Source organism: Rhincodon typus, chromosome 7 (assembly GCF_021869965.1).
Source record: "Rhincodon typus isolate 14 chromosome 7, sRhiTyp1.1, whole genome shotgun sequence".
Lineage (NCBI taxonomy): Eukaryota > Metazoa > Chordata > Chondrichthyes > Orectolobiformes > Rhincodontidae > Rhincodon > Rhincodon typus.
In genome coordinates, this window is record NC_063338.1 from 54,017,405 (window position 1) to 54,042,404 (window position 25,000).

The 25,000-nt window shown below is 39.7% G+C and overlaps 1 protein-coding gene across 1 annotated transcript in view; it reads left to right on the forward strand.

Annotated features, from left to right (window-relative positions):
• LOC109913378 (protein TANC1) overlaps window positions 1–25,000 on the forward strand; it is a 150,709-nt gene that overhangs the window by 102,812 nt on the left and 22,897 nt on the right. The window contains exons 8-10 of the mRNA XM_048599215.1: window positions 4,062–4,184; window positions 10,002–10,283; window positions 14,134–14,285. Of these exons, the coding sequence (XP_048455172.1) occupies window positions 4,062–4,184; window positions 10,002–10,283; window positions 14,134–14,285 (557 nt within the window). The remainder of the gene's footprint in view (window positions 1–4,061; window positions 4,185–10,001; window positions 10,284–14,133; window positions 14,286–25,000) is intronic.

A 25,000-nucleotide genomic window follows, 5' to 3' on the forward strand; every position in this document is an offset into this window, starting at 1 on the left:
CAGACACGAAGTCTCATGACTTCAGGTTAAACATGGGAAGCATTTCCTCTGCTGTTAACCACAGACTGTCTTCCTTCAGGTGATGAATCAGTTCTCCTCCACGTTGAGCAACAGTTGGAGGAAGCTATAAGGGTGGCAAAGGTGCAAAATATACTGAGTGGATGTTTTCACTGTCCACCACCTAGAGTGGCTTGGCAGCAGCACTACTGATTCAGCTGGTTGACTTCTAAAGGACTGCTAGACTGGATCTGTGGCAGGTGGTGAGAGAACCAATAAGAGGGGAAAAACCTACTTACCCTCCTCTATATCAATATGCTAGCTGCAGGTGCATCACTCCATGATGGTATTGCTAAGAGTGACCACCGCACAGTCTTTGTGGAGACAAAGACCCAGCTTCACATCAAGAATACCCTCCATCGTGTTGTGTGGCACTATCGCTGGGCTAAATGGGCCAGACTTCAACCAGATCTAACCACTCAAGACCGGGCATCCATGAGGCACTGTGGGCCGCCAACAGCAGCAGAATTGTACACCACAGTCTACAACCTCATGGCCTGGCATAACCCCCACTTACCCATTACCCATTACTGTCAAGTCAGGGGATCAACCCTGGTTCAATGGAGATTGCAGGAAGGCATGTCTAGATCAGCACCAGGCATACCTGAAAATGTGATGTCAGCCTGGTGAAGTTAGCAAACAGGACTACTTGCATGCCAAACAATATAAGCAACAAGTAATAGGCAGAGTCAACTAACCGACCAGATCTAAGCTCTGCAGTCCTGCCAAATCCAGTTGTGAATGGTAGTGGACAACTGAACAACTCACTGGAGGAGATGGCTTTGCATATATCCTCCTCCTCCTCCTCAGTAATGGAGAAGCCCAGTACATTAATGCAAAAGATAAGGCAGAAGCATTTACAGCAATCTTAAGTGGATGATCCATCATGGCCTCCTCCAGTAGTCCCAAGCATTACAGATATCAGTCTTTATGTAATTTGATTCAGTCCATGTGATATCAATAAATGTTTGGTGGCCTTGGATACTGCAAAGGCTATGGGGTCAGATGAAATCCCTGATATAATACGGAACACTTGTGTTCCAGAACTTACAGCCTCTCTAGCCAAGCTCTTCCAGTACAATCCCAACACTGGCATCTACCCCACAATGTGGAAAACTGCCAGGTATTTCCTGTATACAAAAAGCAGAATAAATCCAACACTTCCAATTACTGTCCCATCCGTGTACTCTCGATCATGAATAAAGTAATGGAAAGTGTCATCAACAGTGCTTTCAAGCAACACCTGGTCAGCAATAGCCTGCTCAGTTTAGATTCTGGCAGGGCCACTCAGCTCCTGATCTCACTGCAGCCTTGATTCAAACATGGACAAAAGAGCTGAATTCCAGAGGTGAGGTGGGACTGACAGCCCTTCACCTCAAGGCTGCATTCGACCAAGCGTGGCATCAAGGAACTCTAGCAAAACTGTAATCAATGGGTATCGGAGGAGAACTCTCTTCTAGTTGGAGTCATACCTGGCACACCAGAAAGTAGTCGTGATTGTTGGAGATTAGTCATCTCAGCTCTAGCATCTCTCTACAGGAGTTCCTCGGTATTATTCTAGGCCCAAACATCTTCAGCTGCTTCATCAATGACCTACTCTCCTTCAAAAGGTCAAAAGTGGGATGCTCACTGTGCAACGTTCAGTGCCATTTGTGACTTCTCAGATACTGAAGCAGCCTATGTTCAAATGAAACAAGATCTGGACAACGTTCAAGCTTGAGCTGACAAGTGGCAAGTTACATTCACGCCACACAAAGGCCAGGCAATGACCATCTCCAATAAGAGGTGATCTAAGCACTGCCCCTTGACATTCAGTGGTGTTAGTATTACTGAAACCCCATCAATCAATGTCCTTGGATTTACCATTTACCAGAAACTCAACTGGAATTGTCCCATAAACTCAGTGGTTACGTGACTGATTCAGAGGCTAGAAATATTGTGGCGAGTAACTGACCTGACTTCCCAAAGCCTGTCCAGGCACAAGTCAGGAGTGTGGCAGAATGCTTCCCACTTGCTTGGATGGGTGCAGCTCCAAGAACACCCAAGAAGCTTGACACCATCCAGGACATGACCTGCTTGATTGGCATCACATCTGCAAGCATCCACTCCCTCCACCACTAATGCTCTGTGGGAGCAGTGTGTATTTACTGCAAGATGCACCGCAGTAATTCACCAAAGATCTTTTGACAGCACTTTCCAAACCACAGTGACTTCTACCTGGAAGGACAAGGGCAGCAGATACATGGGAATACCACCTGCAAGTTCCTCTCCATGTAAGTCACTATGCTGACTTGAAAATATCTTATTGAATATTGCTTACAATTCTGGTCGTCCTTCTGTAGGAAGAATGTTGTTAAACTTTGACACAGTGCAGAAAAGATTTACATGGATGTTGTCAGGACTGGACGGTTTGAGTTATAGGGAGAAGCTGAATAGGCTGGGGCTTTTTGCCCTGGAGTGTCGGAGGCTGAGGGTTTTTGTAGAGGTTTATAAAATCATAAGGGGTGCGGATAGACTGAAAAGCCAAGATCTTTTTCTAGTTTAGAAAAAAAAAACTCTTACGGTGCTCAAATCTGTTTACTGACTGCTTCTGAAGCAATATTCTGATTTATGTCGACTCGCTTAAGATGGTTCAAAGTTGAAGAAAAATTTGCAAAATGACAAAATTATGCATAAACATGCTTCATTTTTAGCATATTCTGCATGTGTGACTATGTAAAAAGTGAAATTATTGCCCTGTGACTCCTTAAATTAATTTAAATGCAGAGCAGGAAGAAAAAATACATTATTTTGGGAATTTAAAATACAACACTTGACTTGCATTGGGAATATCTGGATTTTTGTTGCAGGCCATCAAATTTCTTTTTTAATAAAAGATAATTAGCCTCAAATATCCCTTTCACGAATTAGTTCATTGTGTGCATTATGATATATGTTCATAATGAGGTCATTCTGTGTGAAAATTAATGACAACTTTGAAATTGTAATCACCTCCATAGTAATTGTTTTAACAAAATAGTGATGTACTTGTTGCATTTTAAAAGATTAATATGCTTTTTCGCTATGAAGTTACTAGTATACCACATTTTTATTTGTGTTCATTTATTGTAACTGTGGTATAATTCTAGTTAATGCAATTACAGTGGAGCTTAAAGTGAATAGTATCAGTAATTAATCAAAGTATATTTTAGAATTAATGGCTACTGACCTGTGGAACAACGTAAGAAAGCAACTTCCAGTTTCGTATGCTGAAATAGTCTCTCTGAAAACCGTGTGAAAAGTTATGGTTGAGAGCCATCTGATGTACACATAACAAACAGGATGTATCCAGCAGGGCTGCCTAGCTTGTATGCATGACCAGTTTTCCTGCATGTTTACTCTTCTCATTCATTGTACCACACCTATTAATTTCAGATGGTTGGTTCATGTAAACCATGATTAACCACCTTTATGCTTTTGCAGAACACTGGTCTTTGAAATAGCTTTTGGAACTTAGATGCATTGTCATTCTGTAGCCTTGACTAATCAACTCTATGAAGAAATACACTAATCTTTCAAACTGTTTTGTTCTGGGACACTGACATCATTCCAGAGCATGTGCCAAGTGTAATTACAAGTTGATGACTGTCATCTGGATTAAATCGTTGGTGCAGAACAACTGTTCTGCTGTATAATAATTCTGTGCTAAAAAATGTTCATGGTTTTGAAAAAGGATTCATGATTCCTAGACCCTATCAAGGAAAATAGTCTGAAATGTCATGCCCATTACTTTCTCATCTATTAAATTTGTAAGTATTGAATTTGCAATTCAGTGAAGTTGTAAATGTCTCTTAAGACAGTAGAAATTTATATTGACATTTATAATGATGCATAACATCTTCTGCATTTTGGTCATTAATTTGTAATGTTAATAATTTTCAGTTTGATTGGCATATCTTCAGATATGCCTGGATAGGGTTTTGACTGGTACTGATTTTGTTTGGTTTGACTTCTTGCTGTTCCAGCCACGAGTTCAACAAAGCTGGAAGATTTGAGTTACCTGGATGAAAGGAATGCACCATTGCGTACCTCTTTTAGGATGCCTTGGCATAACACAGCTGGAGGAAGAGTACAACAAAATGTGAAAGGTGTGGTATTGCTGTATGTACATATGCTGATGTTTTTGTAACAAACCACGAATTTGTTTTTAAAGGTTAGAAATGTTGCATTGTGGTTCATTACATAACTTGAAACAATGTTCTGTTATTTTTCAAATCATAATTAGTTCAAAACCTGCAAGTTACATAGCTTTGGATAGCAACAAACTTATTGGGACTATGAATTGTCCTACTGACAGTATAATATTCTTTAAATGCATTATGTCCAGCTGTAATTAAAAATTGGTGACAGTAAATGGGTAATTTTAACATTTTGTAACAAAAAATAATCAGTTTGTAAAAATGCACTCAACATATTGGCATCATTGGCTAAACCATCAATTATTGCCTATCTCTGATTCTCCAGAAGGCAATTAAATATCAGTCATTTTGTGGTGGGTTTAGAGTCACCACATAGGCCTAACCAGATAAAGGCCATTAGATGGGATTTTGTCATTTATTCCCGGATTTATTGATTTCAAATTTCACCATATGCCATAATGGGATTCAAGCAAATGTCCTGGTGTTCTAGATTGCTGGTCCAGTAACATTTACCACTGTGCCACAAACTCCTTGATTCCATTTTTGTTCCAAAATTATAATTCTTTTAAGTCCTTGTAACCATCAAGCATTTTTAGTGATGCCTATGACTCATCAGTTGGTCATTCCTAAAGCAATGTGCTGAAATATATTTAGTTTAAATGTTTCAAAGATGTTAGTAATAAGATAGGAGCAGAATTTTAAGTAAAGTTAGAATTGAATAATCAACTCTTGTCTAAGTGTCTTGCATGTGTTTTCAAGAAAATAGAAGTTAGAAACTGACAGTTATAGAGTTAAGCAGTTACAACTTTTACCATTTTTGAAAGCAAACAGCACAAGAAGACTGACTTGTTGACAACTAATTTGTTTCCAAACAAGGAATGCTGTTCATGAAATTGCTTTATATTGAATTTCTTGTAACTGAAATAGCTGCTTGGTCATACAACATCTGTACTGCTGGAAAAAAATGTTGTCAAAGCTTTTTATCCTGCACTTGTTAGAGCACAGCTAAGAATGCCAAATTTCAAAGTGAGCAATAATTTAAACTGCATAAGGAAAGGCTGCTTATTGATTGACAAGTTGATTTCAATTGGTGAGGTGTTACCACGGATAATTTACCAGGGAACAGTTATTTAAATTCAGAATGGCCAAGTCAACTCTGGTCGAGGTATTACCATGGGAACAAGGGAACCGTTGTCCCCCACACTTCTGTTTATCTGGAAAAGCTGCAATTCCTAAATGCGATCTTACTGCTTATAGAGGATGGGGCTGTACACATGAATATATATAGCAGCTAGCTTCAAGCAAGCATCAGTGAGCCATACTGTGAACCCACACAGTCCACCTCTTGGGAGCGTAGTCTAAAAATTAAGGTCAGACCATTCAGCAGAGATGTTACAAAGCACTTCTACACACTTCTCCTGTTCCTATCTTCCTACATTTGGTATTCTTTCATCTGTCCTAATGAGTGCAAGAGAAACTTTGACAAAATGTCTCCCTGATATTCAGCAATACTCTTTTCTTTTTAATCAATTTTGCACCATGGTCCCTTTAAGAATAAAAGTAAAACTGCGGAAAGACAAAACAACTGGAAAAATGGAAAGGAAGTTGCACAATACTGTAATGTAATGTTAAGAATGTGGATAGGATGTAGTTGTGTAAATGAAAATTGTGTGATTACTGTGTGCATGATCATTGCACTGTAACTTTGCTCTTTATAGGATTACTTTCTCTGTGGCACTGTTCCTGTACCTAAATGTACAAAAGGATTTAGATCCTGCCTCTCCTCCAGTGAGTCCGTTTTCTAAACACTTCAATATTTGCCTGGGTTTCTTACCATTTTCAAATTTAAATTATCACCCTAAATGTGTGACATTACGATATTTTCGGATTGATAACCTAGTTAATTTAGATTTGCCTACTGTATTATTAACTTCTACAAGGAGAACAGACAAAAGAGTGGGAGTAAGCACAACACCTCTCATCAATAAGATCCAGGCTGATCTGATCTAGGCCTCCTCTCCACATTTCTGCCTGTCCCCCATGACCCTTGAATATTATATAGTTCGAAAATCCGTCTCCGTTTGAACTAGTCAATGACAGTCTTTGTAAAGTCTCAAAGAATTTTAAAAATTTGTGACTGTCTGAGAGAATAAATTATCTTTTATTTCCATTTAAATAAGGCGACTTCTGATTCTGAAGTTTTGCTTTCAAGTTCGAGGCCTGTACAAAGTGAAATGTTCTCCAGCATCCACTTTGTCAAACCCCACAATCTTCTGTTTCAATAAAATAGCCTCTCATTCTTCTAATCTCCAATGGCTACAGGGCTAAGCTGCTCAGTCTTTCCTTGTAAGACAGTCAGTTCATCCCAGCAATCAAATAAATTAAACTATTTTGAACTGCTTCTACAGCAAGTATATCACTCCTTACTTATAGTGTATGGTTGCACAAACATCCTATTTAATCGGAGCAAGATTTTCCTACTTTTTCTTAAGATAAAAGGGAGTTGGAACAGATGCAACCAACACTTACAGTCCCCCTTTGGAATATGGAGGTAGCGTCAGACTTTACTTGAGCTTTACTGCCTTTTTTATTGTTTTGTTCATGTGATGCAGACATCCCTGGCCAGCCCAACATTTATTAAGGCCTACTTTTTAAGAGAGTCAGTGGCACCCAGTTCACAGTTATTTAAAAGTGGCATGCAACAATGGGCTTGTGCAATGGTAAGGCCAACGATTTTCTTTGCTGAACTAATTTTTTCATTTGTTCATTGGTTGTGGATGTCTCTGGCTAGGCCAGCATTTATTGTCCATCCCAAATTGACCTGGAGAAAGTGGTGGTGAGTTGCTGCCTTGAAATGCTTCTCCCTACTGAGCTGAGAGGGAAGGAATTCTAGGATTTTGACTCTGCAATGATAAAGGAACAGTGTATAGTTCCAAGTCAGGTGAATTTCTATAGAACATTTTGTGCACACTGCTGCTATTACACATTGGTCGTGGACAGAGTGAACCTTTTGTGGATGTGGTGCTAATCAAACAGGCTACTTTGTCCTGGATGACATCAAGCTTCTTGAATGATTTTAGAGTTGCACTTAACCAAGCAAGTGGGGAGTATTCCATAATAACCCTGACTTTTTGCTTTTAGATGGTTGACAGGTTTTGGGGAGTTAGGAGGTGAGTTACTTGCTGCAGGATTCCTAGCCTCTAACCTGCATTTATAACCAAAGAACAAAAACAAAGTTGCTGGAAAAGCTCAGCAGATCTGGCAGCATCTGTGAAGGAACAAACAGAGTTAACGTTTCTGGTCTGGTGACCCTTCCTCGGAACAGGGTCACCGGACCCGAAACATTAACTCTGTTTGTTCCTTCACAGGTGCTGCCAGACCTGCTGAGCTTTTCCAGCAACATTGTTTTTGTTCCTGATTTACAGCATCTGCAGTTCTTTCGGTTTTTATTTATAACCAAACTATTGGTAGAGTTGGTCGAGTTGAGTTCTGGTCAACGGTAAACGCAAGTCAGAAGTGTGATTGAATACTGCCCACTTGTCTGGATGGGTGCACGTCCAACAAGCCTCAGGAAGCTTGACACCATCCAGAGGAAAGTTGCCCACTTGCCACCACATTCACAAGTATCCACTCCCTGTACCACCAATGCTCGAGCTGTGTGTACTATGTAAATCTGCATTTTAGAAATTCATCCAAAGGTGTTGAGACAGCACCTTCCAAACCCATCACCATTTCTATCAAGAAGGCAAGGGCAGCACATACACCTCTACCTGCAAGTTCCTCTCCAAGCCAGTCTCCATGCTTACTTGTAATATAACGCCATCACCATTCCTTCACAGTTGCTGGGTCAAAATCCTGGAATTCCCTGCCTAGTAGAATTGTGGGTCTGCTTGCACTGCATGGACTGCAGTAGTTCATGAAGACAGCCCACCACCACTTTCTCAAGGGCATCTAGGTACACACAATAAATGCTGGCCAGCCAGCGATGCCCACAGTCCACAAGCGAATGAAGAAAAGATTGGAAATCTGAACTGAAGATGCTGGAGAAACTCAGCAGGTCTGGAAACATCTTGGGAGAAACAAAAGTTAACATTACAACTCCAAAGACTTTGAAACTGTGTTTTTTAACCACGTGCTGCATGGATAGTCTCTTAACATTTATAAAGCAGCAGGAATTCTTGGACTTTCCAATCACAATGCAATAGTTTTTTTTTTGGTGCTGTTACATGTTTCATCTTTGAACCTCAAAGAGCGATCTGTTAAAGGAGAGTAAAACAGTTAGATTTTATCTGTTTTAAAAATGTCATTGGTGATTGCTCATTCAGGACATGGTGAGACCATCTTGCTGTTATTGTTGCACTGTCATTTACTGCATGAAATGAAATACTGTATCTTGTCGAGAGTTGGTCTATCCATTGATGCGGATGAACTTGTTGTAGTCAGGCCTTTTCCTGCAGAATCGGACCATAGATGGCAGTGTTATTTACTTGAGCTGCCTTGAGCCATGTTAGCAGTGATTTTTGGATCTTGGGATGGGCAGCTATTCTCATCCATGTCCTTGCTGGAGAGAATGCTTGCCTGTCAAATTGTTCCAAGTTGTTCAGTTTTTTTTTCTTCAGAATGGTAGAAAGTGTCAGTGGTGGAAACCTCCACTCCTTAGCCAGGCCAGTTTTTCACTGAACCATGATTTTCAGCTTGCTTTTTATATTCACTTTGTTCCAATTGGCAAGTCTTTTTAAATTTCTCGTAGATTTACCCATCTTTGAGGGTTTGAACATCCTCTCACAGAGACATCTTGGTGTAAAATGGCTTATCCAGACCATTGAAAATTTGCACATATCATTACCTACTTCCACTCTGGTTGACAGATGTACAACAATTTTGCATAACTGGTTAATCTGGAGTTATCAGTCCAGAACTTTGTTTTACCATAGGTATCATTTATTCTTCTGCTGGCGGAAGTGCCTGACCTCCTTGAAAGTTGAATTTTTGGTTATCTGAACATGATGCATTATAATAAATATGCAACATAATTTAACAGTAAAGGTTTGAATAATTCTGTTTAGATATTATATTTATGCAACTCTTTTATTCCATCATTGCTAAATTAAATATAATTATTGGTATTATCAGAATTAATATTTCTTTTAAAATCTGCCTCGATGGTATACAATGCTGTGATATTGTAAGAATGTAATCTTCAGTTAAGTGTTTTGTACAGATATTTCTGCTGTAATGCGTGTTTCATTAACATGAATTGGCAGTAACGCAATTGATGAATAGTGGGCGCTGTTTGGATAAGGCAAACTTGCTACTATACAGTATCGCGATTTTTCTCTAGTGATTTCCCTATAACATAATTTTCTATGGCGCAAGATCACACAAGTGCAACTATCACGTTATAGGAGAAGTACCTGTGTTGGATACATGTTGTAGTAACACTCAAAATACCAAATCGATTTTCAATTCAAAAGACAACATTGAAATTATATAAATGATATATAAATTATTTAAAACTTTATGTATAAAGTTACTATTTCTGGACGCTGAGCAACAGTGTTTTTGGCTTGATTTTGTTTCAAATTTTCAGATGCAGTATATAGTCTTGACTTGCTTTTCGTTGGGCAAAACTTGTAATTATTTTTGTTTTTGTATACTAAGTGTAAAATGTACTTGAATAACAAGAAAATTATAGTGCTATTATGAGCATATTTTTAAGAGATGTCAGTGAAAATTAATCCAGTCTGTTTTCTTGATTTTATTTAGTGCGATTTTCTCCATACAAGCCTGTTGATATTGTATTAAAGCCATTATTGTTTGAGGTGCCAAGCATTACTACAGATTCAATATTTATTGGTCGGGATTGGCTGTTCCAGAAGATAGATGAGAAATTGCACAATGGAGAGACTTCAGAGAACAAAGGAGCAGTAATTATTGGAAATGTTGGTTTTGGGAAAACAGCCATAATTTCCAGGCTAGTGGCACTGAGCTGTCATGGAGGTCGGATGAGACAAATTGCATCAAATTGCTCCAGTGTTTTCTCAAAAAGTAAGTTTCTTGTCTGCAATATGTGAAGTATAGTGCATCTCAACCCAGGAAGATGCCAAAGGGGATTTTTTTTCAGGCCATTGAATTGAAATTCATAATTGTACAGGACTGAAATGCATTCTTTGTTTGAAGATAAACATTGTGGTATCCGATAATATACCGTGATTGCTGGACATTTGAAGTCTGGAGAGAAAATGTTGGAGTTGCTAATTAGATCAGTGATGTGTTTTGTAATCTTTGGAATCCGACAATTTGGAGTTCTACAATTGCAAATTATAGTTGCTTCTCAAATTTATTTTTTTAGACAGCAGCTGCAGGTCATTATTTTGTTGTTCCCAATTGCAGCTCCTCCAGGCCCATCTTTTCTTTCATTGCCTTATTGTTCCTCCTAATGACCTATATAGCATCATCCCTTTTGTTTACATTCCAGCATAGTACTACCTTCCATCTCCTGCACTCTTGCCCCTTCCTTTCTAGGTCTGTACTTGTTTAATATCTGTTACACCTTTAATGTTTTCCAGTTCTGATGAAAGCACATCAACCTTTTTGCTTTCTCTGTGTTTTGCCTGACTTGCTGATTATTTCTAATGTTTTGTTTGTTCAATATTAGGTGTGTTCAATATATAGCATGTTATGTGGGAATACATTTGATGTGCATATTTCTATCCATTAATTTTTGATCTCCGATAATTAGATGTAAAAGAATCTTACTAACAGTAATTTTAATTTCACAGATTTTTTTTATATAAACTTCATTCAGTCATGAGAGCTCTGTTTGAATGCAGGACTTTAACTCATTGTCTGCTGATGTTTCATACTGAGCTGGTTTGTTTGGCAGTTATCAGCAGTTTGCAGTTGCCTTTCACTCAAGGCAAGGAGGCAGATCTCAAACCTACCTCAGCTGGAATGGGAATTGATTATGCTGAATCAGATGCTAGCCATTGAATCAAGTGATGTAATCTGCCTCGAGGTTGTTCATTATGACCAAAATATGTAAACTAAAGCACAGATATCATTTATGGTTTTTGTTTTTAACACAAGGCCATTATTTTTGTTGTTACCCTATCCGGAATTCTGTTGAGAGCACGTTTTTCTAAGGTTATTGTCTGTTAATAATTTTGAGGATAAATTATTGCAAGTGCAAGCTGATTATGGCATATCTAGGGCAATGACATTTTTGAAAAAAGAATTAATCACGGTCTGGGTGTTGCTGGCTGAACCAGCATTTATTGCCCATCCTTGATTGCAATTGAGGTGGTGGTGGTGGTGGTGAACTACCCTCTTGAATTGCTGAAGTCCATTAGCTGTAAGTTGACCCACAATGCCATTGGGGAGGAAATTTCAGAAATAATTATTAATAGTGGGAGTAGTAGTCTTCCAGCTGCTCTGGAGGTGCATCATACTGTCTGAACAGTTTGATGGACAATAATTTAGCTCTTGGAGGTGTGGTGTAGTGATAGTGTCCCTATCTCTCAACCAGAAGGTCTGGGTTGAAGTCTCAACTGCTCTAGAGGTGCGTCATAATGTGCTCTATCGGGTTGATTAAAAAATATCTGCTTAACCATCACAATTTTTAAGAACAATGAAGGAAAAAGAACTAGAAAAGCTGAATGAAAAATAGAAGTTGCTGAAGAAACTCAGTAGGTCAGGCAGCATCCATGGGAAGAAAGCAGGGTTAATGTTTTGAATCCAGTGACTCTTTGTCTGACCACTGGACTTGAAAAAGGACCTTTAGCTCTGAGTCTGCACCAAGTTAAAAGCAAGCAGCTGATTATTCTAATCCCATTTTCCAGCACTTGGCTCATAGCTTTGTATGCTTTGGCATTGCAAGTCTACACCTAAATACCTCTTAAATGTTATGAGGGCTACTGCCTCTACAACCAGTAGAGGCAGTCAGCTCCAGTAAACCACCACCCTCTAGGTTAAATTTTATTTTTCCTCACACTCCCTCTAAACCTCCTGACCCTTACCTTTTAAATGTATGTCCCTAGGTCATTTTCTCCTCCAAGGGGAGAAGCTTCTTCGAGTCTAGCCTATGTATGGCCTTCATGACTTACAGCTCAATCAAGTCTCCTTTTCAATCTGCTTTGCTCCAAGCCCCAGTCTGTCCAGTCTCTCTTCATAACTGAAATTCTCCAGCCAGGCAACATCCTAGTAAATCTCCTGTATACCCTCTCCAGCGTTAATACATCCCTCCTGTAATGTGGATTCCAGAACTGCACACAAAAACTCTGTGAATGTTTTATACAGTTTCAGACGACCTCCCTGCTCTTAAACTCCATGCATCATCTAATAAAAGCAAATATCCAATATGCCCCCTTAACCATTTTATCCATCTGTATTGATACCTTAAGAGACCTCTGGACATGCACACCAAGGTCCTGCTTCCCAGGATCCTACCATTCATGATGTATTCCCTTGCCATGTTTATTCTGCCCAACATGTATCATCTTGCATTTATCCAGATTGAATTCCATTTGCCATTGATCAACCCATCTGCTCTGCCCAGCCCAGCCCAGCCCATCTATATCCTCCTCTAACCTAAGATTATCCTCCTCTCTATTTACCAACCCACCAATTTTAGTGCCATCTGCAAAACTAATGATCAACTCTCCTGTGTTCAAGTCTAACTCATTCATATGTACAACAAACAGCAAGGGGCCCAGCACTGATCTTTGTGGAACTTCTCAAGAACACAGATTTCTAGACACAAAAACACCCCTCATCTATCACCCTCTATTTCCTGCAACTCAACCCATTCTGAATCCAATTTGAAAAATTTCCTTGGATCTCATGGGGTCTTGCCTTTGCTATCAAATCTCCCATGGGGACCTTGTCAAAAGCCATACTGAAGTCCAAGTAGACTACATTGAATGCATCGACCTCATGTACACATCTGAGTACCCCTTCAAAAAATTTCGAACAAGCTGGTCAGACATGACCCCTCTTAACAAAAGCTTGCTGAATGTTCTTCATTGATCCCTGCCTCTTCAAGTGCAGATCAATTTTGACCCTCAGAATTGCTTCCAATAGTTTCCTCACGCAGAGAGAGGTTGGTTTGATTTGACCTGATCTATCTCTTACTCCCTCCTTGAAATACCAGGCTTAAATTTGGGTGGCAAGCTTTAATGGGCAATTGATGTGCAAATCCAGCAAGTAGTTAAAAATAACAGAAAAGCTAACTGTTAATGTTAACTAAATCAGAGTGCATAAATTCTAGAGAGCACTGACTTTCATTTTGTATCTTAGTCCCTTCAACTTGCAGCTGATTAACATGTTAGTAATATCGAATACAGTATCAAACAGTATACAGCAAAAAGAAACCATTCAACCTGTCGAGTTTGCACCAACCCTCCAAAGAGCATCCCACTCTATCCCCATAGTCCCGCATTTACCAAGGCTAACCCACCTAGCCTGCCGCAACCCTGGACACTAAGGGACAATTGAGCATGTCAGTCCACCTAATCTGCACATCTTTGGAATGTGGGAGGAAACCGGAGCACCTAGAGGAAACCCACACAGATTTGGAGAATGTGCAAACTCCACACAGACAGTCGCCCAAGGCTAGAATCCAACCTGGATCCCTAGCACTGTGAAGCAGCAGTGCCAGCCACTGTTTCTTGAGCGCTTTTATTTTCTCCAGCAAGGTTCAGCCTTCTTGCTTTAAGCCCAAATGTCTTCATACCTATGCTAATTGTTTAGAATGTGGAGCCTCTTTCCAGTGACATGTATATCGTTTTACATTCATTTCTGTGTGATTGTTCTGCCCCAAAAGTGTCATAAGTCAATGTTGGTTGAAGTTCTAATTTTTCATTAACTATTACTGTTAATCTATTTAAACTGTCAACAGGTACAGACCTACACCAGGAACTTCCACTGAGCCAACTGTCCCAAACGTCTTCATCCTTACATAATAGCAGTGCATTGAACACTGAGTGTGTTCCTGGAATGCCTGAGCTACAAAGGCAAAGGGAAGAAGCTTTGAAGAGACTTGCAGCACAGGTAAACTGCATCTTCATTCTACAGTATCTTTTCAATTGAAATTTTCACTTTCTGAGCAGCTCTTATGGTGACATTAGTGTATGCATATGATTTCAGAGTTCATTGTGTGGTGTAACATACTACAATACTGTTGATCATTGGTTATTGGCATTCATTGATTGAATAAGTTAAAATCTTTTTGAGGGATTTCATGAGCCCATTCCATTTTTCTTTGAAAGCCAAACATCAAAAACTTCATAAGGTTTGGTGTAGCTGAATTTAATTTAATTGTTGCAATCAAACATTTTGCCTGTTTGTGTTTTTATTAAAATATTTATGGTTGTGCGTTAGATTCTGTTACAGGCGTGCAGCACAGAAAAAGGCCCATTGAGTCTAAACCGGTCAAATACAACCACATAACTCTTATAATTTCATGTTCCAACACTTCGCCCATAGCTTTAAATGCCATGACTTTGCAAGTGCACCGCTAAATGCTTCTGAATGTTATGAGGGTTTCTGCCTTTGCCAGGTAGTGAGCTCTAGATTTCCACCACCCCCTGAGTGAAAATGAATTTCTTCGCGCCCTTCTAAATCTCCTGCCCATTACATTCAATTTGTGTCCCGGGTCGTTGATTTCACCACCAAAGGGAGGAGTTCCTTCCTGTCTACCCTACGTATGCTCCTCATAATTTTACACATCTCATTGATGCCCTCTGTCAATTTTCACTGCTCCAAGGGAAACGATCAGTCTTTCCAATTTCTCATTACAACTAAAACTCCCTAGCCCAGAAATATCCTGGCATATGTCCTCTACACACTCCCAGTACAGTCGCACAATTCCCATAACATGGATTCCAGACCTGCACGCAATATTCTAGTTGTAGCCTAACCAACTCTTTAGACAGTTCAAGCATCCATGTTCTTAAACGCTGTACCTTGGCCTCTTGCATCTCTTTGCCTTATTCACTCAATGTGTGAATTCATTGACTGAGAGGATGGAAAACAAAATTCTTAGGAATGTTGCTGTATAATCAATTGTCAGGAGATGTATGAACCTCCAAATAAGATGTATGTATGAGAAATAATTGATATTTTGTCTGAAATCAGGAACTCTTAATGCAAGAAACTGCAAAACCTCATTACATAATTGTACACCATGACTTCAATTTTTAAAAGAATACACTGAAAATCTTTTATTCTAGATCAAAGCTAGACAAAAACTGAGCTCAAAAATGAAGCTGGTGCCTCGAAAATATATCCCAGTAATTAAACAGAAGTTCTTCAATATCAATATTATCAAGCCAGTGTCATCTGCTTATTCAGTGTTTGGGGACTAAGTATGTGCAGTTGTTCTCATCCCAGCTGATAGTAATACTGGGCAAGTCAAACCATAGAATCCCTACAGTGCAGAAGAGGCTATTTGGCCCATTGGGTTTGCACTGACCCTCTGAAGAGCGTACAACCACCCCCTGCCCATGTCCCCCAAACCCTGATTTTTCTCTTGGCTTATCCATCTAGCTTACATGTCCCTGGACACTACGGGGCAATTTAGCATGGCCAATCCACCTAACCTGCACAACTTTGGATGCTGATTGAAACTGGCTATGTACGTCATATGTAACAAGGTGTAGAGCTGGATGAACACAGCAGGCCAAGCAGCAACAGAGGAGGGAAAGCTGACGTTTTCTGAAGAAGGGTCTCGACCCAAAACATCAGCTTTCCTGCTCCTCTGCTGCTTGGCCTGCTGTGTTCATCCAGCTCTACACCTTGTTATCTCAGATTCTCCAGCATTGCCAGTTCCTACTATCTATGTAGATCACATCTTTATTTTTATTTGTTTAGCTTGTTAACTTACTGGTTAGTCAATGAAACATATTCACATGAGCCTGCAGATTTTCTTAACAACACATGGATGTTTATTACACACAAGAAAAGAACAAAACAAGCTACCTAAATATAAAGAATGATCTAAAAGCACAGCAAAACAAAGAGTCAACCGAAGAAAACAGTGTGGAGCTGGAGGAACACAGCAGGCCAGGCAGCATCAAAGGAGCAGGAAGCTGACGTTTTGGTTCGGGACCCTCCTTCAGAAGAGTCAACCTAGTTCTCTTCACTATCTATTGCGGAGACTGGAGTCCTGAGAAATCACACCCTTACCTCAACTGTTTAGTGTTTATTTGCCATGGAATGTGGAGACAATTCAGTAGTCCTTTACAAGTCTGCTGCCTCTAAGTTTTTCAAAACTTAGAGAGCCTACATTTTTTCTCAATTCTTAGAACCTGCAAATTTCTAATTAAACGCTCCCAGTTGGAATGATTAACAAACAGAATTCTTCTACTGAGGTGACTTGTACCGTAAATTGCCCTTCTGAAGAGAAGCTAAACTTGCTTCTGAGCTCGACCCTACAATTCTTTTGAAATGAGAGCAAGAGAAATGATTTTTTTTCTGTTTACTCTGCTTATAGTAAATTTCATTTTGTCAACAGCAGAGGAATCTTCAGTCACATGCTTTGAGCTTTGCTGGATTTAGGTCATTGTTTCATATTACTTGCAGACTGTTTTTTAAACAAACAATCTCTAGCCTCTAGCCACTAACCACGTTCGTCGGCTTTTCTTTCAAAACAATCAAAATTCCAAAACTTGTCATATTAGTTTCCATTTCCACTTTCCGTTAAAGTTCTGCAAATAAATTGATAGTAAGCTACTTTTTATTGATATTTTGAAAGAAGTTAACCTTAACCATTTAAAATACAAGCATAATTATAATGTTTAAAAAATCAATTATTTTGATCCATAATTCGTTAAGTATTTCAAACCCGTATTTATTATTGGATGGTATATTCAGTTGTTTGTGAGGAAGATCTTCTGGATACTGAGTGATAATGACCTAGAATCTGTTGCCAAAGTGGCAATGATCAATGATTTCAAAAGTAGCCTTGACTGTGGAGATGGAACAGGACAGTGGGTTTAACAGGATTGTTTGACGGCGAATCTGCACAGATTTGATGGACTAAACACCACTCTGTGCTGTAACTGACTCCATAACTCCATGTGTTCAGGAAAGTTTCCTTAAGTAGTGTACAGAGGGTACTACTCAGGAAGGAGCAAAACTTGACCTACTCTTAGGAAATAGGGCAGGACAGGTGACTGAGGTGACAGTAGACGAGCACTTTGGTACCGTAGTTCTATTAATTTTAAAATAGTTATGGAAAAAGACAATTGGCCCACAGGTTCAAGTTCTAAATTGGGGGCAAGGCAAATTTTGATGGAATTAGACAGGAGCTTGCAGGGGTTGATTGAAGTAGTTTGTTTGCAGGCAAAGGGACCTCTGGTGAGTGGGAGGCCTTTAAAAGTGTGATAGCTAGAGTTCAAGGTCTATATGTCCCTGTGCGGGTGAAGGATAAGGCTGGCAGGAGCAGGGAACCCTGGATGACGAGAGATATTGAGGCTTTGATCAGAAAAAAAGGAAGCGGCATGGCTGAGGAGCAGGCAGCTGGGGTCAAGGGAATCTCTGGAGGTACATAGGGGATACGGAAGTTTACTGAAGAAGGAAATCAGGAGGGTGAAAAGAGGGCATGAGATAGCTTTGACTGAGAAGATTAGGGTGAATCTAAAGATTCTTTAAATATGTTAAAGGAAAAAGAATAACTAGAGAGAATGGGACCCCTCAAGGACCAAAGTGGCAGTGTGTGTGTGGAATCGCAAGAGATGGGCAAGGTCCTCAATGAATACTTCTGTGTTTACCGTGGAGAAAGACATGAAGACTTGGGAACTTGGAGAAGTTAGTGGCGATATCTTGGGGACAGTCCATATCACAGTACAGGAGGTGTTGGAAGTATTAGAATGTTTGAAGGTGGATAAATCTCCTGGCCCTGACTAGATGTAACCAAGAACCCTACAAGAGGCTAGGGAAGAAATCGCGAAGGCCCTGGCTGGTATATTTGCATCATCGTTTGCTATGGGTGAAGTCCTGGAAGACTGGAGGGTAGCGAATGTTGTGCCCTTATTGAAGAAGAGCTGCAAAGAAAAATCTGGAAATTATAGACCAGTAAGCTTAACATCTGCGGTAGGTAAGTTACTTGAGAAGATTCTGAGGGATGATAAGATTTGAAAAGACATGGTTTGATTAGGAGTAGTTAGCATGGCTTTGTGCGTGGGAGATATGCCTTACAAATTTGTTAGAGTTGTTTGATGAAGTGACCAGGAAGGTTGATGAGGGCAGGGTGGCCGCATAGTTGATATGGATTTCAGTAAGCCTTTGATAAAGTTCCACATAGGCTGCTCTGGAAGGTTAGATTGCATGGAATCTAGGGAGAGCGGGCAAATTGGATACACAATTAACTTGATGGTAGGAAGCAGAGTAGTAGTACTGGAAGGATACTTGTCGGGCTGGAGGCCTGTGACTACTGGTGTGCCTCAGGGGTCAGTGCTGGGCCCATTGTTGTTTGTTATCTATATCGATGATTTGGTTGAGAATGTACAAGGCATGATTAATAAGTTTGTGGATGACACTAAAATAGACGGTATCGTGGACAATGAGGAAGGTTATCAGAAATTGCAGCAGGATCTTGATCAGGTGGGGGAAGTGGGCCGAGAAGTGGCAAATGGAGTTTAATATAGATAAGTATGCGGTGTTGCGTTTTGGAAAGTCAAATCCAGGTGGGAGTTTCATGGTGAATGGTAGGGCCTTAAGGAGTATAGTGGAAGAGAGGGACTTCGGAGTTCAGGTGCATGGTTCTCTGAAAGTGGAGTTGCAGGTACACTGGGCAGCGAAGAAGGCTTTAGGCACACTGGCCTTCCATCAGTTGGGGTATTGAGTATAGAAGTTGGGAAGTTATGATGCAGTTGTACAAGGACGTTGGTGAGGCTGTACTTAAGAGTATTGTGTTCAGTTTTGGTCACCTTGCTATGGGAAGGATGTTATTAAGCTAGAAAGAGTGCAGAAGTAATACAAGGATGTTACCAGGACTCTATGGACTGAGTTATAGGGAGAGGTGGGATAAGCTAGGACTTTTTTCTTTAGAGGATAGGAGATTGAGGGTGGATCTTACAGAAGTGCATAAAATCATGGGGGACATGGATAGGGTGAATGCACGGAGTCTTTTTCCCAGGACTGGGGAATCGAGAACTAGAGGGTATCAGTTTAAGGTAAGAGGGGAAAAGAATACATGGGAATCTGAGAGGCTACTTTTTTTTTTTTTACACAAGAGGGTGGTACGCAAATGGAATGAGTGGTTGAGGCAGGTACATTAACAGCATTTAAAAGGCATTTGGACAAATAAATGGATAGGAAAGGTTTAAAAAGATATGGGCCAAGTGCAGAGAAATGGGCTTAGTGTGGATGGACATTTTGGTCGGCACGGACCAGTTTGGGCCAAGGGGCCTGTCTCTGTGCTGTAGGACTCTATGACTCTATAACTCTTCCAACACAGCAGAAAAATGGAACTGCTTGTGGTACTAGTTGTTGCCCAAGTCCAACTTTGAGCGTGGCTTAACACATTGTAAGGTGCACTTTTTTGTGAAATTTCAGTAGGACAGCCAATTTGATAGATTATCAATCTTTGTTCAATGTGTACTCTGTAGACAAAAAAAATGAAAATGCCTCCGTCTTAGTTGTCATTCCCAAAATATTTGTGTGTTTGACAGGAGCAGCAGGAGGTTCCAGAATGGATTTTAAACTCTGTAATGCCCAAACTTTGCAATGATCTAGCTCTTATTGCTAAAAACACAAACTATATCCAATTAGTTTAATTTGGAGTCTTTGGGAAAGACATTGAGATGAAAGCAGAACTGAAGTTTCAGAAGTACAATAGATTAAATATGTCATATTGCTACTGCCAATAGCTCTACAGGACTAGCAACCAATGTTTGGCTCCATGATGATGTACAGTATTTGTTTTTTTGGGTGATTAAATGGCATCTACAGTTGGTGGAAACTTGAAGTGTCTCCTGAGCCTGGAATTTTTCTGGATATATGCCTCCAGCCTGGAGTTGGGTTTTAACAAGAATAGTTGCTTTGAAAATATTCCCAAGTCATTAAAGAATTGCCAAAATAATTCTTGGAATATCAAATATTGTGGGAGGTGATGACATAATGCTGTTATCAATGGGCTAGTCACCCAGAGTTCCAGGTAAATTTCTGCACATCTGCATATCCAAGTGCAAGTTCTACTGGTGACAGATGGTGAATTCATGAAAAGTCTAATGACAACTACAAAACCATTGTCAGTTGCTGTAAAAACCGATCTAATGTTCTTTTGGGAAAGAATTTTGTTGTCCTTAGTTGATCTGATTTTCATGAGAGTCCAGAATCTGAATTGTTACAACACAAAAGGAGGCCATTCAGCTTGTCATCTCTGTTAAGATGAGGCTGTTCAAATGCCAATCTTCTGCTTTCTCCCCACACCCTTGTACACTGTGTTTCTACCCAAATGATCATCCAGTGCCCTTCTTACTGACTCAAGTATTTTCTGAAATAGCTACCAAGCCAAGCAATTGTATTGACTACTAGAAAGACTCCAGAAAGGAATGGACCACCTGGCATTAACTAAGGCAGTTGAAATGATGGTAGCAAACTCAGCCCTGTCCATTTTGGAGTCCTCCTTAATAACATCTGGGGAGTCATACAAAATTGGGAAAGCCTGTATGACAAACTAGTCAAGCAACAGTCTGACATAGTCATACTCATGGAATGATACCTTATCTGTAATGTCCCAGACTGCACCATCACCATCCCTGGTTATGTTCTGTTCACTGCTGGACGGACCCCGCAGATGTAGTAGCACAGTGATTATACAGTCGTGTTGGAGTGATCCTCCAAGTCTTCAACATTGACTCTGAACCCAATGACATCTCATGCTATCGGGTCAAACATGGGCAAGGGAACCTCTTGTTAATTATCACAAATTGCCGTCTCCTATTTTAAGTTAAGGAAAAACCTCATTATGACCTGGGCAAAGGTTAATTAATGGGATGGGGTGGGGTAGCTATTGGGGCACTGGATGATGCTGTGTTGGGCTTTTTATAATGTAAAGATTTCTGTTAGCAAAAGCAGTGCACTTTGTGAGACAGGCTGACTCTGAGCAAAATAGACCTTTTCTTAAAAATATTAAACAGTTTTCCCGGGGTCAGATCACTGACTCTGAGTCTAACCTTTTAATCCAGCATGCTGCCAATGTTTCAGGAAGATAGCAACCATGATGTCAAGAGACTGCCGTTGATTCTTTTCCATGTTGTGACCCTGCCTAGTGACAAATGCTTAGTGTCACACATGATGTAGGAAAGGCCCTGTTCAGTTGGTTTTGTCAAAGCAGAAATAGAAGATTTTTATCTATAGCTCAAAGGTTTAAAAATGGACCACGCCAATCTGCAACTGTACAAGAAGTAGATGCCACAGAAGAACAAGGTATATTCTTCTTTAGGTAAGTAGTAGACCCTCAAGATGAATTCTGGCGTGTAGGTATCACAGTGGAGAAAATGATTTTAAAATTGTATTTGTAGGAAGTATATTGATTCAGATTCAACACCGTGGTTGAAGCTACAATTTCCCCAATATTTTTGCCAAGCTTTGAGGAATCATGTTCTGAACACGAGATCAAAAGCAAGTTCCCCTTTGCTGCAGTGAGAAAGGGAGTATTTAATCCCTGTATGTCATTTCAAATCAACGTTATTTTCTATTATACAGAGCTGCAAATGCAACATTGAATTATCATTTTTCATCAGTTGCAGCAAATGTTGAAGTTAGCTCATTAGCTAAAAATCCACTCTCCATGGATGTAACACCATCCCGAGGATCATAGGAAGATAATGCAACTCTTTCATTCTGTTTGAAGAAAGTCTGGAAGATGTAGGAACAGGATGCACTAAAGATAATGGTGACTAGCCCCAAGATGAAGTCCTGGACTTTAACTTGCTCCTTGGAAGAGTGTGATACAGCTGCAGAGTAAGATGATCTTTTGGATGAGCAGGTCCTGGATCTATCTTCACCCTTTGACCTGTCAATAAAGTTTGTGAATTTTCTGCTTTTTTTTTGGAAGAATCGCACCATTGTTGCAGAAGGTAACACAGGAAAATTTGCTATTCCATTGTGCCCTCTGACATTCAGCAACCATGGCCTCTGTTAGCAGCATTTGAAAATAGTGGCCAAGAGTTTGTGGTAATAATAATCGCAAAATGGTCAGCATTTGCATTAATTATTCTTCAAAACTAGTAGCAGTATTTGGAGTTCATGTACATATGTCCAGAAGTTGCTGTCAGTAATTCTAAGATTCTCCAGAGGACAACTGATAAGGCATCCCAACAGTTGCCAACTGCCCTGAAATGGCTGGAGTAACCCAGAACCAGCTTCAGCCTCCTTGTGACCAGACAAAGCATTTCGGGAAGTTTATTAGCCCCTGGGAAAGACTCGTCTACCAGAGTATTGGAAGCCCGAGATCCTTGAAATGACCAGGTCCAATTGCTTGTGCTTAGGTACTATCTGATTTCTTATTTTAGGGACCAGCCATCAACTAGCCAGAGCCTCAGTTCAGATGCCACCTAACCATACCTGTGCCAAGAACCTACTTGCCAATCCTCGGAAAAGCCTGGCTTGACGAAGGCCACTTGCATAAAATATTCAAAAAAATGTGAATAATGCTCAATTCAGCCAAGATGCTCACTTAGGTAACAGAACTAGAAAAGAAAAGATGATGATTGTGAGCAGAGGTTGGGCTCGGGCTGAGACTGCTGGATGTTGGTATAATGATTAGCTAGTGTTAATAATGCTATAGTTTAGTCTCTGATTGAACCCAGTAGACTCTGATGCGTTGTGGATTTGCATCCCTCGAGGAATGGCAGGGGGAGGAATTGTTCAGACTTAGAATGGAATTTAGTTCATTTCATCTCACTCACTGTCACACTAAATAATTCAGCTCAAATATACTTCATTAGTTGTACTCTCTCTCTCCTAACAACATTCTCTGCATTCACCTGTGCTGCTACATCACCAGGTTTCCATGATGTTATTTTACATATTTCCCAGAATGTTTCTAGCCAGACTTCACATCCTGGGGCATGCCCAAACTACAGTCAATGGAAAATCAATTTAGTTAATGGAAACTCACTCTTCTATTGTTGTTCTTGCTGTAAAAACATTTTAAAAATTTGAGATGTAACTCTGTTTTTAGTGGTCTTTTAACTTCACAACTATTGCTGAACAACCTCATTGGCATCAAGAAATTAATTTCATCTTTTGAGAGATGTCAAATTTCTCTAATAAATTGCATTAAAATTGATATTTAAATCAGAACTTCTTTCAATGTCCAGTTATAGTAATTTAATTCAATATATGAAAATTTAAATTGAAAATGACCAACATTTTGTTTTAACTTCTTGGTTGCCTTAAGAGAAATACTTCAGTATGACTAGCTTTTTGCGTCTGTCCTTGCTGGTGCATCGTAAGGAATCCCCTTTACCTGGTGTCTGATTTAAACTGCTGATAGGAAAGGAGAAAATCATGTCATTTGGATCTCTCAATTTTTGTAGCCAGCTTCTTGGACCATAAGATGCAGGAGCAGAGGTAGGCTGTTCGTCCATTGAGTTTGCTTCACCATTCAAGATCCTGGCTGATTTTCTAATTCTCAACTTGACTTTCCTACCTTTTTCACAAAACCTTTGATTCCCTTGCCAATAAAGAATTTGACTATCTCCGCCTCAAATATAGTTCATAACGCAGCCTCTACAGACCTCTGTGGCAAAGAGTTCCACAAATTCGTAACCCTCAGAGAAGAAATTTCTCCTCGTTCCAGTCTTAAATGGTAGACCCTGTACTCTAAGATTAAGCCCTCTTGTCTTAAACTTTCCCACAGGGAATTACCTTTTAGCATCTACCTTGTCAATCCCCCTAAGAATCAACAAGGTCTCTTCTCATCCTTCTAAATGAGTAGAGGCCCAACTACTCAACCTCTCCTTTATAAGGAAATCTCTCTGATCCTGGGATTAACCTAGTAAACTTTCGACGGCTTGCCTCTGATACTGATATATCTTTCCTTAGATGCAGGACCAAAAGTTGTTCACAGTATTTTTGGGTGGTCCATCTCTACCTTATATAGATTTATTAAAATCTCCCTATTTTTATATTCCCTTGAGAATAATGACCAACATTCCATTTGTTTTCCTCATTACCTGCTGAATTTGTATGCTACCTTTTTATGGTTTGTGGACAAGGATCCCCAAATCCCTCTGCTGCAGCTTTCTGCTGTCTTTTTCTCCATTTAAATAATATTCAGCTCTTCTTCCTGTATAAATAAAAAATCTCTCAATTTACGACATTCCATCTGCTTTGCTTTTGTCCACTCACTTGTACCTTGTTTGTATCTTTTTGCAACTGTTTGTGGCATCTTCACCACTTGCCTTCCTGCCTATTTTTGTGACTTTGAAGTTAGCGTACTGACTACAAAGTCCAGTCCAATGCATCAGGATAACTTTTTTGTTGAAACAACATCCAAACTGGAACTGATTTAGTTGAAACAGGAGATGGGAATCTCAAATTTCCTATAATTGCATTTGAATTATCTTAAAATTGTGATGATGTTTTGGAAGAAAGTAGTAGCAACATTCAAAGAAAATTTGTTTTTTGTTGAACTGGAGGTTCATTTTTGTGAAAACCAGTTTTTAGTTAGTACAAATCATGCATGTAATTACTACTGAACATAAATGCAGTTAAAATTTTATGTTCCAATAGCAGGTACATACAGTTCT